The 16,743-nt window shown below is 21.8% G+C and overlaps 7 protein-coding genes across 7 annotated transcripts; 5 read left to right on the forward strand and 2 right to left on the reverse strand.

Moving 5' to 3' along the window:
* Window positions 1-225: 225 nt before the first annotated feature.
* On the forward strand, window positions 226-1,578 carry DDB_G0289345 (hypothetical protein; the record flags this gene model as incomplete). Its single annotated transcript, XM_631178.1, has 2 exons — window positions 226-389; window positions 486-1,578. The coding sequence occupies 2 exons, from the start codon at window positions 226-228 to the stop codon at window positions 1,576-1,578; spliced, it is 1,257 nt and encodes a 418-aa protein (XP_636270.1).
* A 338-nt stretch (window positions 1,579-1,916) lies between these two features.
* DDB_G0289347 (hypothetical protein) lies at window positions 1,917-2,844 on the reverse strand (the record flags this gene model as incomplete). Its single annotated transcript, XM_631179.1, has 2 exons — window positions 1,917-2,256; window positions 2,447-2,844. The coding sequence occupies 2 exons, from the start codon at window positions 2,842-2,844 to the stop codon at window positions 1,917-1,919; spliced, it is 738 nt and encodes a 245-aa protein (XP_636271.1).
* Window positions 2,845-3,698: 854 nt separating this feature from the next.
* Window positions 3,699-5,177, forward strand: DDB_G0289349 (patatin family protein; the record flags this gene model as incomplete). The annotated part of the gene is made up of 1 exon (XM_631180.1): window positions 3,699-5,177. One exon carries the CDS (start codon window positions 3,699-3,701, stop codon window positions 5,175-5,177), a length of 1,479 nt encoding a protein of 492 aa, XP_636272.1.
* A 440-nt stretch (window positions 5,178-5,617) lies between these two features.
* DDB_G0289351 (EGF-like domain-containing protein) lies at window positions 5,618-10,089 on the forward strand (the record flags this gene model as incomplete). Its single annotated transcript, XM_002649059.1, has 10 exons — window positions 5,618-5,904; window positions 5,973-6,040; window positions 6,116-6,185; window positions 6,265-6,498; window positions 6,618-6,764; window positions 6,858-6,929; window positions 7,036-7,257; window positions 7,353-7,465; window positions 7,566-9,800; window positions 9,869-10,089. The coding sequence occupies 10 exons, from the start codon at window positions 5,618-5,620 to the stop codon at window positions 10,087-10,089; spliced, it is 3,669 nt and encodes a 1,222-aa protein (XP_002649105.1).
* A 303-nt stretch (window positions 10,090-10,392) lies between these two features.
* cox11 (cytochrome c oxidase assembly protein) lies at window positions 10,393-11,331 on the forward strand (the record flags this gene model as incomplete). Its single annotated transcript, XM_631183.1, has 1 exon — window positions 10,393-11,331. One exon carries the CDS (start codon window positions 10,393-10,395, stop codon window positions 11,329-11,331), a length of 939 nt encoding a protein of 312 aa, XP_636275.1.
* A 246-nt stretch (window positions 11,332-11,577) lies between these two features.
* On the reverse strand, window positions 11,578-12,994 carry syn1A (t-SNARE family protein; the record flags this gene model as incomplete). The annotated part of the gene is made up of 4 exons (XM_631184.1): window positions 11,578-11,993; window positions 12,091-12,351; window positions 12,582-12,879; window positions 12,968-12,994. The coding sequence occupies 4 exons, from the start codon at window positions 12,992-12,994 to the stop codon at window positions 11,578-11,580; spliced, it is 1,002 nt and encodes a 333-aa protein (XP_636276.1).
* A 1,839-nt stretch (window positions 12,995-14,833) lies between these two features.
* On the forward strand, window positions 14,834-16,726 carry DDB_G0289355 (hypothetical protein; the record flags this gene model as incomplete). The annotated part of the gene is made up of 1 exon (XM_631185.1): window positions 14,834-16,726. One exon carries the CDS (start codon window positions 14,834-14,836, stop codon window positions 16,724-16,726), a length of 1,893 nt encoding a protein of 630 aa, XP_636277.1.
* Between the last annotated feature and the right edge of the window lie 17 nt (window positions 16,727-16,743).

Consider the following 16,743-nt stretch of genomic DNA (forward strand, 5'->3'; position numbering starts at 1 on the left):
TTTTTCCCCAAACCTTTTTCATTTATTTTTAAATTTTTTTTTTTTTCACTTTATTTTTTTTTTCAAAAATTTTTTTTTTTTTTTTTACTTTCATAATTATAACCATCATATCTATCTCTCTCTTTTTTTTTATTTCTTTTCGTTTATTTATAACCATACTTGTATATATATATATTATTCAATAAATATAATTATAGATTATTATACAAATATAAAAGAGAGATAATGTCAAAACCAAATAAATATGGATTAAAGGTGGGGTTTGGAAAATTTCCAGGCTACCCAATTTGGCCGTGTAGAACAGCCATTGAAACTGAAGTTGGACCTGAAGTATTAAAATCAAAAAAAGAAAATACAATTTTAGTCTACTTTTTTGGTAGTAAAGATTAGTATGTAGAATAACATCCCACCCACCCACCACATACAAAATATATAAATAAAATCTAATATTGATATATATATATATATATATATATATAATTCAGTGCATATATAAAAGATTCAAGCTTTTATGAATATTCAAAAGAGAATATAGAAAAATACTCTGGGCAAAAATTAAAACTTCATACTAGAGGTCTTCAAGAAATTGAAGAGTATAATAAAAATCCAACACCATCACCAGTATTTAAAGAGAAATCAAAAAAATCTTCACCAGCTTTATCATCAACTTCATCTTCATCTTCGTCAAAACCTACAACAACAACAAAGAATAGTAGTAGTGGTGGTAAAACTAATAGTAATAATAAAAATAATAAAAATAATAAAAATGAAGAAAATAATGATGAAGATTCATATTCATCATATTCAGATTCATCATCACATCCATCAAGCTGCTCAACTTGTTCAAGTCATAGTACTAATTGCAGTACTTGTAGTGATGGAGAGAGTGGTGATGATGATGAACGTTCTGCTGCTGCAATTAATAAAAAATTAAAAAAACAACAACAACAACAACAACAACAACAACAACAACAACAACAACAACAACAACAACAACAACAACAACAACAACAACAACAATCATCATCAAAAGTTCAAAATTCAAAAGATACAAAATCATCATCATCATCATCATCAAATAAATCAACATCATCATCTTCTTCTAAATCGACATCAACTTCAACTAAAGATTCAAAATCAAAATCAAACGATACAAAAACTAAAGATACAAAAGATACAAAAGATACAAAAGATAATAAAGAAATAACAAAAGATAAAGTAAATAAAGATAGTAAAGAAACAGCAAAAACTAAAGATAGTAAAGATAGCAAAGATAGTAAAGATAGCAAAGATAGTAAAGATAGTAAAGATTCTTCTAAAAAAACGACACCGACAACAACAACAACAACAACAACAACAACTAATACAACCAATTCAAAAACGTCAAAGGCATCTTCAAATAGTAAATCAAGTAACAATACCAATGGAGTATCAAACAATGGTAGTGAAACAAGTAAAAAGGTTTCAAAAACTAAAACAGATAAACCATTATCAGTAGAACAAAAAAGAAAAGAGTTTAGAGATAAAATTAAAAGAAAAATTGGTATACTTTCACCTATTGTCGTTCCTGATCAGTAAATAAATAAATAACTTTTGCTAATAACAATAACAACAACAACAACAACAACACATAATATCGCATTTTTTTTTTTTTTTTTTGTTATTTTATTTGTTTATTTATTATTTTCTTTAATTATACCAGACTTGTTATTATTTATATCATATCTATAATTTTGTATCTTTTTTTATTTTTCCCAAATTGTAATTGTTATTTAAAACTTGAAATAAATATATATATATGAATGACTCCTTTATTTTGAAAAGGAGTGCTTGTTTATTTATTCTATTTTTTTTTTTTTTTTATTTTTATTTTTTATTTTTTTTTTACTATAATGAATATTTTATTTTATTTTATTTTATTTAAAATTTGAGGATATTATTAAAATTATAGAAAGTAATAAAAATACAAATATTAAAAGGTTATTGTGTTTTAAAGTATTTGAATCACTTGAACCTGAACCATATCCTCTATAGAATTCTGGATCACCAAATAGATAATGAGAGGAATAATTATATTCTGGATCATACATTAATCCAATTGATAATGAATTATTTGATATTAATGTTTCACCTGTTTGATAAAGTGTTAAAACAAATTTTAAAAGGTCACATTTTAAACATGCGAAATTTAAATAACAATATTCATTTCTATAAACAGTTAATACATCTGGAGTTGTATCGATTGATAAATTCTTTCTAAAATATTTTTTTAAAAAAAAATTTTTTTTTTTTAAATAATTAAATATTATTTTTATTATTTTTATTGGTATTTAATTATAAATAATAATAATAATAATAAAAAAAAAAAAATAAAAAAAATGATTAGAAAATGTTTTTTTTTTTTTTTTTTTTTTTTTTTTTTTTTATTAATAATTAATATTCTTACCCTTCAGAAACAACACAATATTTACTTTCTAAATAATTTAATTTTTGATAAACTAATTTTTCACCATTTATACATTGATTAATTTTGAAATAAGTTTTACAAGATGTTGATGAACAATTCTTGGGATACCATGCACATGGAGAATCTGGAAAATTTATATTATCTAACTCTGAGGCATTACAATTTAATGTTCTGTATCCATCATCCCATATAAATAAAAAATCACTTTTAACTGGTGATCCAAATAATACTCTATGAATTTTAACTTCACCAGTACAATCTAATGTATCAAAATTTTGGATCATATAAACTTTTGGGTTATAATATCCGAAAATATTAAAAACTCCAAAATTTAATATTAATAATAATATTATTATTAAATTGTTTTTTAAAATCATTTTTTTTTTTTTTTTTTTTTTTTTAATAAAATAAAATAAAATGAAATGAAATTAAATGATAATATTTTAAAAAATAAATTAAATTAAATTAGATTTTGAAAAAAAAAAAAAAAAAAAAAATATCTATTTGATTTATTTTTAATTTTAATCTTTTTATTTTATGGTAATAAAACTATTATTATTTTTATTATTATTATTATTATTATTAGTTTTGGGTGATTTTTACGGTTTTTCTTATTTAAATAATATAACATAAAAAATTCAATAAAAAAAAAAATAATGTTAATAATAAAAAAAATTAAAAAATACAGGAAAAAAATAAAAATTAATTAAAATATAATAAAAAAAAAATAAAAAAATAAATTTTATTTAAAATAATCAGATCTATATCAAAAAAAAAAAAAAAAACTTTTTCTTTTTGGTATTGATACTACATAACATTTTTTTAAAAATTTTTAATTTCTTGTTTTACATTGGTATACTACAGGTCTGTGTGTTTGTTTTTTTTTTTTTTTTTTTTTTTTGATTTATGAAAAGGTGTTTTCTCACCCATTTTGTTTTATTTTTATTTTAATTTTTTATTTTTATTTTTATTTTATAGTGGTGTAAAAATGAAACTGATATATATATATTTCAATTTTAATTTTTTATATGTGGGTTGAAAAAGTGTTTAAAAAAAAATAAATTTACAAACGTTGATGGATTTTTTTTTTTTTTTTTTTCAATTTTAATTTTAATTTTTGATTTTTTTCACTGAAACCTTTTGTCCCACTTAAGATTTCTTTTTTTTTTTTTTTTGATTTTTTGATTTTTTTTTTTTTTTTTTTAAGCAATACTAAAAAAAAAAAAAAAAAATGGTATCTGTTAGAAATGCAAAGATAATTTCATTGATTTATCAAATATTTGCTATTTTGGGTGAAATAATTTTATTATTATTATCTCCAAATGATAAAGAAGAAATTGAATTTAATCCACCATCACCAATTTCATCACCTTCTTCCAATAGTTCAACACCACCAATATCTGCTTCAAAATTACATAATCAAGTTTCTTCATCATCAACTTCATCATCCACTTCATCATCAACTTCAACTTCAACTTCAACATCTTTGTATGATAAACAACAAGCTACAAATGATTCAATAGAGATTGCCAGTAGTTTAACCAAAGCCATTTCAATTGCAACTCTACAAAATTCTTTACTACCACATAATCAAATCATTGCAAGATCATTGGTACCAAAGAGATTAAGTAGAAAGAAAGTTATTGTTGTAACATTAGATGGTGGTGGTATTAGGGGTATTGTAACATTAACAATTTTAAGAGAGTTACAAAAAATGATGGGATTGGATATAATTGATAAAGCACATATGGTATGTGGTACTAGTACTGGATCAATCATTGCTATGGGTCGTTCCAAACCATTACCATATGATGAAATAGTTGAAATTTATAAAAACTTTGGAAAAGTAATTTTCAAAGGTACAGTTAAAAACTTTTTAGTTGGTGCAACACTTGCAAATTCTGATAAAAAAGAACAAGAATTAATAAAAGTTTTTGGTAATAACACTATGGGTAATTTTGCTCAAAATAAAAAATTATTTGTTGTTGTTTCAAAATTAAAACATAACAATTCATTATTACAACAACAGCAAACACCACAACAAACTTTTATTAATCAATCAACACCTTCTTCATTACAACAACCACAACAACAACAAATTTTAATTAATCAACAACAAGAAAGTGAATTTAAAACTAAAATCATTTCAAATTATAATAAAAAGTATGAAAATGTTAAAGTTTCAGAAGCATTAAATGCATCATCGGCAGCACCAATTTATTTTAAACCAGTGGAGATTAATGGTCACAAATATGTTGATGGAGGTATTGGTTATCAAAATAATCCAATTTTATTGGCTCATAAAGAATGTTTGAAATTATTTGGTGATATGACAGAATATTTATTCATTTCATTAGGTACTGGTACTTTTGAAGCAACTAGTACTGTCATCTCTCCAAGTAGTAAAAAAATAATATTCCAAGCTCAAGAAACCTTTAAAAATGCTGTTGGTTTAATTAAAAATGCTGCTTCAAGTATTGGTGATTCTGAAACACCTCATCAAATTTTTAAACAAATGTCAAATTATAAAAATGTTAGTTACTATCGTTTCAATCCAAAATTAACTCAAAACTTTTCTTTGTCCGATACAAGTAAATCAAGTTTAGATGCAATGGAAACTGAAGCACGACAATATATGCAATCTCAAGATATGATTAGAGAAGTTCAAAATCTTAAAAATGAAATTGAATCAATAATTAATTCCTCTTAAACAAAAAAAAAAAAATAAAAAAATAAAAAATTTAATTAATAATTAAAATTGTATTACTAAATAAAAAAAAAATAAAAAAAAAGAAAATAATAATAACAATAAAAAAAAGAAAATAATAATAATAATAATAAAGATAACCTAAATAGATTATTACTCTTTTTTTTTTTTCATGTTATTTTATTTGAATAATATTAAAGAAAAAAAAGAAAAAATCATTGATTAGATTTTTTCCTATATAATTAATAAAAACACAAAAAAATGTTTTTTTGATCTCGGCATTCATCGAAATTTGTTTATTTTTATTTTTTATTTTTATTTTTTTTTTATTTTTTTTTTTTTATTTTTTTTTACACCAAAAGAAATCTAATATTTTTATTTTTTATTTTCAAATTTTTTTTTTCATTATTTTTTTTTTTTTTTTGGTATGGTTAATAAATAAAATGAAAAATGGTTTTTTATTTTTAACGATAATTTTATTATTATCAATTTTCATTACATTTTCAAATTCTCAAAATTTGTCAAATTTGGAACAAAATTGTTTGACGAATTTGGGAAATAAAATTTCGAAATATAAAGATCCAAATTCATGGTGTTCCTCTTTTTCTTGTGCTCTTTCAGCTGATTCATCAAATTTATATATAGAAACATTAAAAATTGAAAACACAAATGGAGTCACAGCAGCTTTAAATTACACTGACTTTAGTTGTTTCTCTAATTTGACAAAATTGTAATTATTGACTTTTTATTTTAATTTTTATTATTTTTACTATATTACTAATAAAATTCTTTAAATAGAGATATTACTCATTATACCTTAAACTATAGTTCCTTTTTTGGTGATATTTCAGAAAAAGGCTTGGCAGGTAAGTAACACTTTAAATAATTAATTAAAATAAAAAAAGACAATATTAATAGATTTTTAAATAATTTAATTATAGTTTCAATTGTTTTAAATCAAACCTTTAATTTTGATTTCCCAAAATTGGTAAACTTTCCAACAACTTCATTGTATGTATTTTTAAAAAAATATATATATATACTCAATTTCATGATCAAACAAAATATTAATATTAATTAATTCATAAAGAGAATTTGTTTTGGCATATACACCAGGTACTATTGGACAATTTAATGCAAGTTCTTTTGGAAATTTAAAATCATTAATTTTCACCACCAATCCTCTACTACCATCAATTCCAGCATCAATGACTCTTCCCACTTTATACAACGACTTAAATTCAAACCAACAGATTCAATTAGATAAATTTCGATTTGTGACCAGACAAGTTCCAAATCTTAATTATTTTAACATTACTGAATTGTATGTACATTTGTTTATTCCAAAAATATAAGAAAAAAAAAAAAAAAAAAAAAAAAAAAAAAAAAAAAAAAAAAAAAAAAAAAAAAATATTATTATTAATAAATATTACTCTCTTTTAGGTATTTAGTATTAGAACCAACTATAACAGGGACTGGAGATTTCAACTCTTTTACCAATGTCCAAATTTTTACTTTAATCGTGGATACAGACACACAGGTTATTGGTTTCCCCAGTATTTTTACATTAAGTAATAATATCATACAAGCGTAGGTAATCATCTTTTAAATAATTTATTTCAATAATAAAATAAATAAAATAAAATATTCAAATAATTAACATTTTTTAATAAAATTTTAAAGTGAATTAAAAGCGAAATTTTCCCCTCCTGCTTCCATAATTGATATTACACCTTCTTCAAAACTTAGATCTTTGTGAGTTATTTGCAACAAACAAAAAACAAAAAAAAAAAAAAAAAAAAAAAAAAAAAAAAAAAAACAATTTATCTTTTATTATTTTCTAACAATAAATTTTCAATAGGAGATATATACAAATTAATACAGGAATTTCAAGTAGTTTTGCTTATCCACCTCCAAATGGTTTCCCTTTAATTCTTCCAACTTCAATTGAATTAATCTTTTTTCCAAATACTGGTTTTAATTTACCTCAATTAAATATATTACCAAACTTAGGTTATTTAGATTTTTCAGCAAATTCAATTACATCATTACCTGCAAATATTGGCCCTTCCTTAAAATATCTGTAAGTTTAATAATTATTATATCTATTGTAAAAAAAAAAAAATTATTAAACAATCCTTTTATTTATTTATTTTTTTTTTTTTTTTTTTTTAATAGCGAACTTTCAGAGAATAGTATAAGTGGAACAATACCGCCTTTGTTATTTTGCAATATGCTATTGGATGTTAATAATAATAATTTTAATGGTTATTTACCAGAGTGTTTTCAATGTAATGTATTAAATACTCTTATATTAATATGATGATTTTCTTTCTAACTTTTAATTGTTTTTACAAAAAATAATAATAATAATAATAAAATAAAATAAAGGCTATTACAATTTCCAACCAATTTTAAGTGTATTTTTTTCTGCGAATCCAAATTTAATCGTTTCAGGACCATGTACTTTAAAACCAGTACCTAATTTTAGTTTGGATCCAGTTTTAAAAACATTTAGGTTATGGGGTTCAAATCTTGGGTATGCTTATCCTACTACACCATCCAACGTTTCATTTACATTAATTTCAATACCAAATTCTGAATTTTTTGGTACTTACAATGATATAATGACAGCATCAGTAATAGAGTTTTCCTTTATGGGTTCAAGCTTTACATTACCTTTGACTCCAAACCCACCAAATATTTTCAATGTCCATTCGGATGGAGTTGCATCATTCTCATTTAATGGTCAGTATTTCACATATAACACAAGTGATGTAACAATTACACTTAGTGGATATCCATGTCAAGTGACTTTTGCATCATTTCAAACCATAGCTTGTATGGGACCATCATTCCAAAATAGTTCTGAATTGGTTGTAAACTTTAAAATTGGAATTTATTCAACCCAAATTTCAGTGATTCTAGGTGCAGAAAGTAATAATGTTACAATGTGTACACAGAGTTGTAATCATGGTTATTGTAGTACTGTAGGTACTGTTGGCAAATGTATTTGCAATCCTGGATATGCAGGTAATGATTGTTCCGTTTCAAATCCATGCTCTTCAACTTGTTTGAATGGTGGAAATTGTGATTATTTTAAAGGTATATGTAATTGTACCTCAAGTTGGAGTGGTACTGATTGTGGAACACCATATATTGAATGTGCCAATGAATGTAAGAATGGTCAATGTAATTATCAAACTGGTATGTGTTTATGTAATATAGGTTGGGGAGGAACAATTTGTAATGAATTTTCACTTGATTGTCCAAAGAATTGTAGTTTTTCAAGTGGGGGTGGTGTTTGTAATCGTACAGTAGGCGAATGTAAATGTAATTCAAATTATCAATCAAATGATTGTAGTATCCCATATGTTGAATGTAATAGTAATTGTAATATTAATTCAAATGTTGGAAATAAATGTAATAATCAAACCGGTATTTGTATTTGTTCTACCGATTGGCAAGGTTTATCTTGTGAATCACCAAGTCATTATATCTCATCAATTCAACCAACAAACACTGATGGTGGATTTGTTTTAATTTATGGATGGTTTGGTGGTAGTGGTTATCATAATAATCCTATGGTTACAATTGGTACACTTGAATGTAAAATAAATTCAATCAATGAATCTTTGATTAATTGTACAATTGGTAGTGGTTCTGGTACTAAATCAGTTTCAGTACAACAAAATGGTTATTCATATGTTGGAAAGGATATTTTCCATTATACTGATATTACTTATAAATGTCCAAATGATTGCTCTGGACATGGTACTTGTAACAAATTAATTGGTCAATGTAAATGTTTTAGTGGATGGGGTGGTTTTGATTGTAATGGTAAAAATATAGTTCAATCATCTTCAACAACAACAACTACTACTACTACTACTACTACAACATCAGCATCAACAACAGCAACTACAACATCTGGCAATACAACACCAGAGCCAACACAAGAACCAATTGTAATTCCAGAGACAGTTACAACAATTAATACAACTATTGGTTCAGCTTTAATTAATAATGAAAAAACTTTATATGAAATTAAAATTTCAAAAATTGTTGAATTAGATTTCAATGGTGAATCAGTTAAAACTATAAATTTACAAGAGAAATGGAATGTTGAAATAATAGCAGAAAATAATACATACATTTTCAAACAAACATTAAATGGTACAAATTGTACAGTAACCTATTCAATTGAAGAGGTTAAAACCACTAGAGATTATAATTTTGCAGGATTGGATTTAACATTGGATGCTGGTGGTATTAAAATCACAGTTAAAATTGAAAATTATCAATATTTAAATTCATTAAATACATTACAACTTCAAATTGAATCATTAATTGGTTCAACAGCAAAAGACCAAAATGATGATGAAGATAACGAATGTAATAAAGAGAATTTATCAGTAGATACAAATGAAATGGACAAAGATCAATTATTAAATTATATAACAATTTCAAAAGATCAAAAAATATTATATGGTAGATTTATTAATAGAGTCGTCAGTGATACTAGACCAACATTTATTACAACATCAGTAGTTTCAAATAATGGAAATTCAGTTATACTTGGTTTAAATTTACCACATTGTATAAATTCATGTTTAATTGATCCTGGTATGTTATTTTTTTTTTTTTTTTCCAAATTCCCTAATTTACTAATTTTTTTTTTTTTTTTTTTTAAGATTTCTCTGTTTTAGTTTCTTCATCTTATAAAACCTGTGATAATTCTAAAGATTCAGGAAGACCAGCTTGGCTTTTACCAGTTGCTATAGTTGTACCATGTGTTGTTGTGGCTTCAATAATTATAATCGGTGCTGTAATATATAGAAAAAATAGAATGGCAATTTTAGTTGCAAAGAATAAATATTCATTTAGTCTTAGAAAAATGTCTAAAAAAAATTAAATTATTAAATAATTAATAATAAAAATAATAAAATTAAAAAAATAATTATTTATTTTCTAAATTAAATAATAAAACAATAATAATAATTTATAATATAAAAATATTGATTATTAATGGTAATAATAATAAAAGAAAATTCATTTTTAAAAAAGCATTTTGATCAAATTTTCTTTTTATTTTTTTTTTTTTTTTTAATTTTTTTTTTTTTTTTTTCGTTTAAACTAAATTAATTTTTATTTTTTTTTATTTTTTATTTTTTATTTTTTTATTTATTTTTTTGCATACTTACATGTAAAAACAATCATGTCAAGATTATTTAATAATTTTCTATTGAAAACGAATAAAAATCAATTTATTCAATCATTTTCAACAAAATCTCAAATTAACAACAATATTTTCAATAATTTAATAAAAAATGAAAAAATATCATTACCCCCACCACCTTTTTTATCCTCGTCATCCCCATTATCAATGAATAATATATTTAATAGAAATAATAAAAATTTATACACAACAAATAATTTTAATTATAATAAATTACAATTTACAACTCAATCACCCAATCCAACCCCAACCCCAACCCCAACCCCAACTCCAACCCCAACCCCAAATAATAATGAAAATAATAATAATAAAAATAATAATAATAATAATTTTAAAGAAGAACAAAAGAAAATATTACAAGAAAAGAATAAAGCAATTGGATTATACGTTTTAATTGCAATTATTGGTATTTTAGGATTATCATATGCAGCAGTACCATTGTATAGAATATTTTGTAGAGCAACCGGATATGGTGGTACAACAAGAGATGCTGATGATTTTGATGTAATTAGAAAAAGAAATTTAGATAGAACTGTTTACCCAATTAAAGTTACATTCTCAGCATCAACAGCCAATAAAATTCCATGGACATTCAAACCAACTCAAAGTACAATCGAATGTTTACCTGGTGAACCAGTTTTATGTTTTTATAGAGCAACCAATAATACCGACACACCAATTATTGGTGTTGCAACTTATAACATCACTCCAATGAAAGCTGGAACCTATTTCACTAAAATTCAATGTTTTTGTTTCGATGAACAACGTATCAATGCTCATGAAACAATTGATATGCCTGTATTATTTGTAATAGAACCCGAACTTTTAGATGATAAAAATATGAAAGGTGTTTCTGATATAACCTTATCTTATACTTTCTTTAAATCAAATGATCAAGGTGAATATGAAGAAATTTAAATTTAATAAAATAAATAAATAAATATAAATTAAAAAAAAAAAAATTATTAGAAATAAAAAAAAAAAAAAAAAGTTAAATAAATGATATTCTTTTTTCTTTTTTTTTTTTTTTTTTATTATTATTATTATTACTATTATTACTATTATTATTATTATTATTATTATTATTATTATTATTATTATTATTTAATAGTTATTATAATTATTTTTAAATTTCTATTTTTTTTGAGTTTTTTATTATTAAATTTATTTACTGATTTGAGTACTGAGGATTGGAGCTAAAATTGCAACCAAAACAATTGCAACAATAATTAAAAGAATATACATTTTCTTTCTGGATTTTTTATGTTGTCTATTTGCTTCAGCTAAATTTTCAACACCTTCTTTAGTATTTAATACAGTGGATTCAACGTTTGCTTCGATTTGATTGAGTAATTCACCTTGAGTCTCAACCAAAATAGCCATATCTAAAAACAATTGATGTAACTCTGCAATACTTTGTTCCAATTTCAAAATATCATTATGTCTATCTTGAATATAATCCAATGCATTCTTTGCTTGTGTATGTAAATGTGTATAAAGAATAGTTTCCTCGAAAATCTTTTTAGAATCACCTGAATCTATAGCTTCCCTAATCTCTTCTTGTGTTGCATCGGGTTTTACTAATAAATAAATCATATAAAATTAAAGGTTATTTTAATTAGTATACTTTTGTTTTTTTCATTTTCAATGATGGATGATGATGATAAATTTACATACCAATTTTATATTGTCTTTCAATCTTTTCTTTATATTTATTTTTATAATTATTTTGAATTTCTTGATATTCTCTCATCATTTCCACAAACTTTTGTGTTAATGTATTGTGCATATTCGATCTAATACGTACTTCTGTTGGTGTTGCTGTTTTTGTGGCTGCAAATTTATCGTTATTTATTTTCATTGTATCTAATTTCTTTTTTAATTCAGAGAATGATTTATTTGTACCATCTAGCATTTGTTGTATATCATCTTCATATTCTAAATATTTTAAATAAAAAAAATAATAGATAAATAAATAGATATTAAAATATTTAATATATTAGTATCTATATATTCATTTATCATAGTGTTATTAATTGTAGAAATTATAAAATATTTCAAACTAATCTTTTTTCTCAACTATTTCTATAACTAATTCTACGACCAATACTACTATTTAATAATTAATTTAAAATTAGAAAAAAATAAATAAAAAAAAAAAAACATACTTGAACCTTGATCAACATTAATCGAATTTAAAGATAAAACATATTTGTCCTCTATACTTCTTACACTCCTTTTAACTGATGTCATTAAAGTTTTTAAAACACCAACTTCTTGATAAAATTCTGGCATAAATTCTTCAGATGCTTCTGGATCATCTGGACCTAATTCAATATCGTTGATTGATGGATCTTCATAATTTGATCCTGATGGTTCTGATGGAGACTCTGGTGTTTCTTCTCCTCCTTTTCCCTTTTTACCTTTTTTCTTTTTATCCACTTCAGGTTTAACACCACCTGCATTCTAATTTTTAATTTATTTATTTATTAGTTTCTATAACCTTTTTTTTTTTTTTTTTTTTAAGTTTTATAATTTTAAATTTGATATTTACTCTCAATTCTTGTAAACGATCCTCCATCTTTTTTTTTTTTTTTTTTTTTTTTATATTTTATATTTTTATTATTATTATTATTATTATTGTTCCTTTTTAATTTCTTTTTATTTTTTAATTTTATTCTTTCCAAAAAAAATAAAAATAAAAATTAATAAGTTGATATATTGATACAATTGGGTTTTTTTTTTTTTTTTTTTTTTTTTTTTTGATTTTCCTGGTTTTATTTTCTTTTTTTTAAAATGTTATAATTTTTCTATATAGTTTTAATTTTAACTATGCCTAATTTTGAAATATTAATTTGAATTTTTAAAAATAAAATTATTAATATTATTAATTCTTTCTATGAGGGGGTTTTTTTTTTTTATTTGTTTTTTTATATTTTTATTCAAATTTTATTTTGTGTGGTGTGTTGCTGTTGAATGTGTTAAGTGGGTGTAGAAGTAGAGTTATTGTTTCTACCTTTAATATTAATGTATTTTTTATTATTATTATTATATTATTATTTTTTATAAATTATAAATTTATGAATTATTATAAAAAAAAAAAAAAAAAAGACGATGAGTAAATTATTTTGTTTATTTTTTTTATTTTTTATTTTTTTTTTTTTGTTATTATTAATTATTTCTATGTGTTCAGTCGTCTTTGTTGTTTATTAGATTGGAAAAAAATAAAAAAATAATAAAATTAAAAAAAAATTAAAAAATTGAATTAATCTAAAAAATAAATAAAAAATAAATATAAAAATAAATACTTTAAAAGATCTTTATAGTTTTAAAAAAAATTAAAATTAAAAAAAAAAAAAAAAAATAATAAAAAAAATTTAAATTATTTTTTTTTTTTTTTTTTTTCATGTTCATGTTTTTTACCACACGTAAAAAAAAAAAAATAAAAAATAAAAAATAAAAAAAATAAAAAAAAAAATAAAAAATAAAAAATAAAAAATAATAATTAATTTTCAGGGAAAGTAAAGAACACTCAATCAATGTTCGAGGGGGGGGGAAATAAACGAAAAATAAAATTAAATAAACTATTCTATCAAATATTGACAAGTAAAAAAAAAAAAAGTAAAATAAAATAATTGATAGTTTTAGATTATGGGATGTTTGAATTGAAAAAAAAAAAGTTGATTTCTTTTTAATCCCGTTAAAAATGCGCCAGGTGGTCAAAAATCGAAAAAATAAATAAAAAAAAAAAAAAGGTAACATAATTGTATTATAGTATAAACATTAAAGTACTTCCAATAAATTTTCTATTTTAATTTTTTTTCTTTTTTTTTTTTTTTTATATAATTATTTATTTATTTTTATTATTTATTATTTTTTTATAAATTTTTTGAAATTGGACTGTTGGTAATCTTTAATTTATTTCCAAACATATGAAAAAAATAAAAAAAATAAAAAAAATAAAAAATAAAAATTAAAAAATAAAAAATAAAAAATAAAAAAAATAAATAAAAAAAAATAAAAAAAATAGAAGACAAAGCGATTGCATCATACTTCGAGTTTGGAACAATTTGGCAATAATTTTCAAAGAAATCCATTAAACAAAAAAAAAATAAAAAAAAAAAATAAAAAAAAAAAACACAAAAAAGGTTTAAATTAAATTTAATTAAATAAAAAGAAAAATAGTAATAAAAAAATCAGATTATTTCAATAATATATCAAAGGAAAACAATATTAATTGGTTTAAAATGTTTTCCTTTTTCTTCTTTTTTTTTTTATTTATTTTATTTTTATTTTTATTTTTATTTTTTTATTTTTTTTTCACGAACGAAACAAATTTTTTTTTTATTTTTTTTTTTATTTTTTTTTATTTTTTTTTTTTTTTTTTTTTTGCCCAAAACAAAGATAATTAATTAAAAAAATGATAAATAGTTCATTTTCTATTTATAAAAATAAAAAAATATTTTTAAATATTCCAAATATTTCGTCATTATCAAATCAAAGATTATTTTATTCGCAATTAAAAGTTGGTGAAGTTAATATTCCACCAATTCAACAAACAAATGAAGTTATTATTACAAATAAAAAATCACGTAATATTTGTGATAAATCAAAAATAGGAAAAATAGAACATGTAAATAGACCATCAATATCAAAGGAAGAATCATTATTTCAAATATTTCAAAAGTATGAATTTAATAAAAGGGAATTATCAAATCAAACCATTTGGATACCAATTATAAAAACACAAAACTATAATTTCAATCCACTCTCTGTTGCAGAAATTGATCAATATCATCAAAGTGCTGATTTTAAATTATTAGAAACTTTTAAAAATTTATTATCAAAAGAATTAAGATCAATAAATGATAAAAAAGGAAAAGAAATTTTTAAAGTTGAAAAATCATTATTTATAACTGAACCAAAACAACAAAATCAACAAAATCAACAAAATCAACAAAATAATAATAATAATAATAATAATTCAATTTCAACAATTATTGAAAAACCTGAAGATTTTTTAAATTTTGATAAATTAAAACCATTAAAATCTTATTTTAATAAAAGTATATATAATATAAATCAAATTATTGGTGATAGTAATAATAATAATAATAATAATAATAATGAAAATAATAATAGTTTTAATCAAGCATTAGTATGGACTCAACAAATTTTACCAAATAGTTATAGAATTCAAAGATCACCAAATACTTTACCAAATGATTTAGCAACTGAATGTTTTAATTATATTTATCCAATTTTAAATCTTTTAAATTATATACATCAAGATAATTTCTCATTTACAATTCATTCAATTACAAATTGTACTGAAACCGATCCATATAGTGATCAATTAAAATTAAAAGTTCGAAAAATTCGTAGAATTCTTGAAACCAAAATTCAAGATTCAAGAAAAAGAATTTTCAAACAAAAATATGAACCAATTAAAGATACAATTGGTATTACTTTTGATAATATTATAAATTTAAATGGTTTAGATAAATATATATCAAATAATAATAATAATAAAGATGGTGGTGATAATAATAATAATAATAATAATAATAAAGTATTATTTGTAATTCAATTATTATTAACATCAGAAACAAATGATTTATATATATCAATTGGTAGATCAAGTCATACAGATGGTAAAGGTTGGTCATTCCCATTACCTTATCCACAAGGTGTTGTACCACTTGAACGTGATCAAGTACCACCAAGTAGAGCATATAAAAAATTAATTGAATCATTTCAATTAATGGGTAAAACTCCAACACCAGGTTCAACAATTGTTGAATTAGGTAGTTCACCAGGTGGTTGGACTTCAATATTAAATCGTCTTTATGAATATGATGAGGATCATTATAGTAATAATAATGATAATAATAAAAATAATAATAATGGTGATAATATAGAATCAATACCACCATTTGAAATTCATGCAATTGATAGATCAAAATTAGATGCTGGATTTAATGATTGTAATAATATTTTTCAATATCAAGAAAATGGTACAAAATGGTTACCAACAAATCATTTAGATGATTTAGAGAGTAATCCTGTTGGTTGGGTATTAAATGATATGTCAATTCCACCTGAACTTAGTTTAGAAACTTTAGAGAAATGGATTAAAGGTAAACATGCTCAATATTTCATTTGGGCAATTAAATTTATTGGTGATGAAGATTATAAATCAACAATTTCAGATTTTAATAAATTAATGGAAAAATATAATATTAAAGATTTTAAAGTTAAACATTTAATTTATCAAGGTAATGAAATAATGTTAATGGGTAAAATTTATTAAATTATTAAAATAAATAA

This window comes from Dictyostelium discoideum (assembly GCF_000004695.1).
Source record: "Dictyostelium discoideum AX4 chromosome 5 chromosome, whole genome shotgun sequence".
Lineage (NCBI taxonomy): Eukaryota > Evosea > Eumycetozoa > Dictyosteliales > Dictyosteliaceae > Dictyostelium > Dictyostelium discoideum.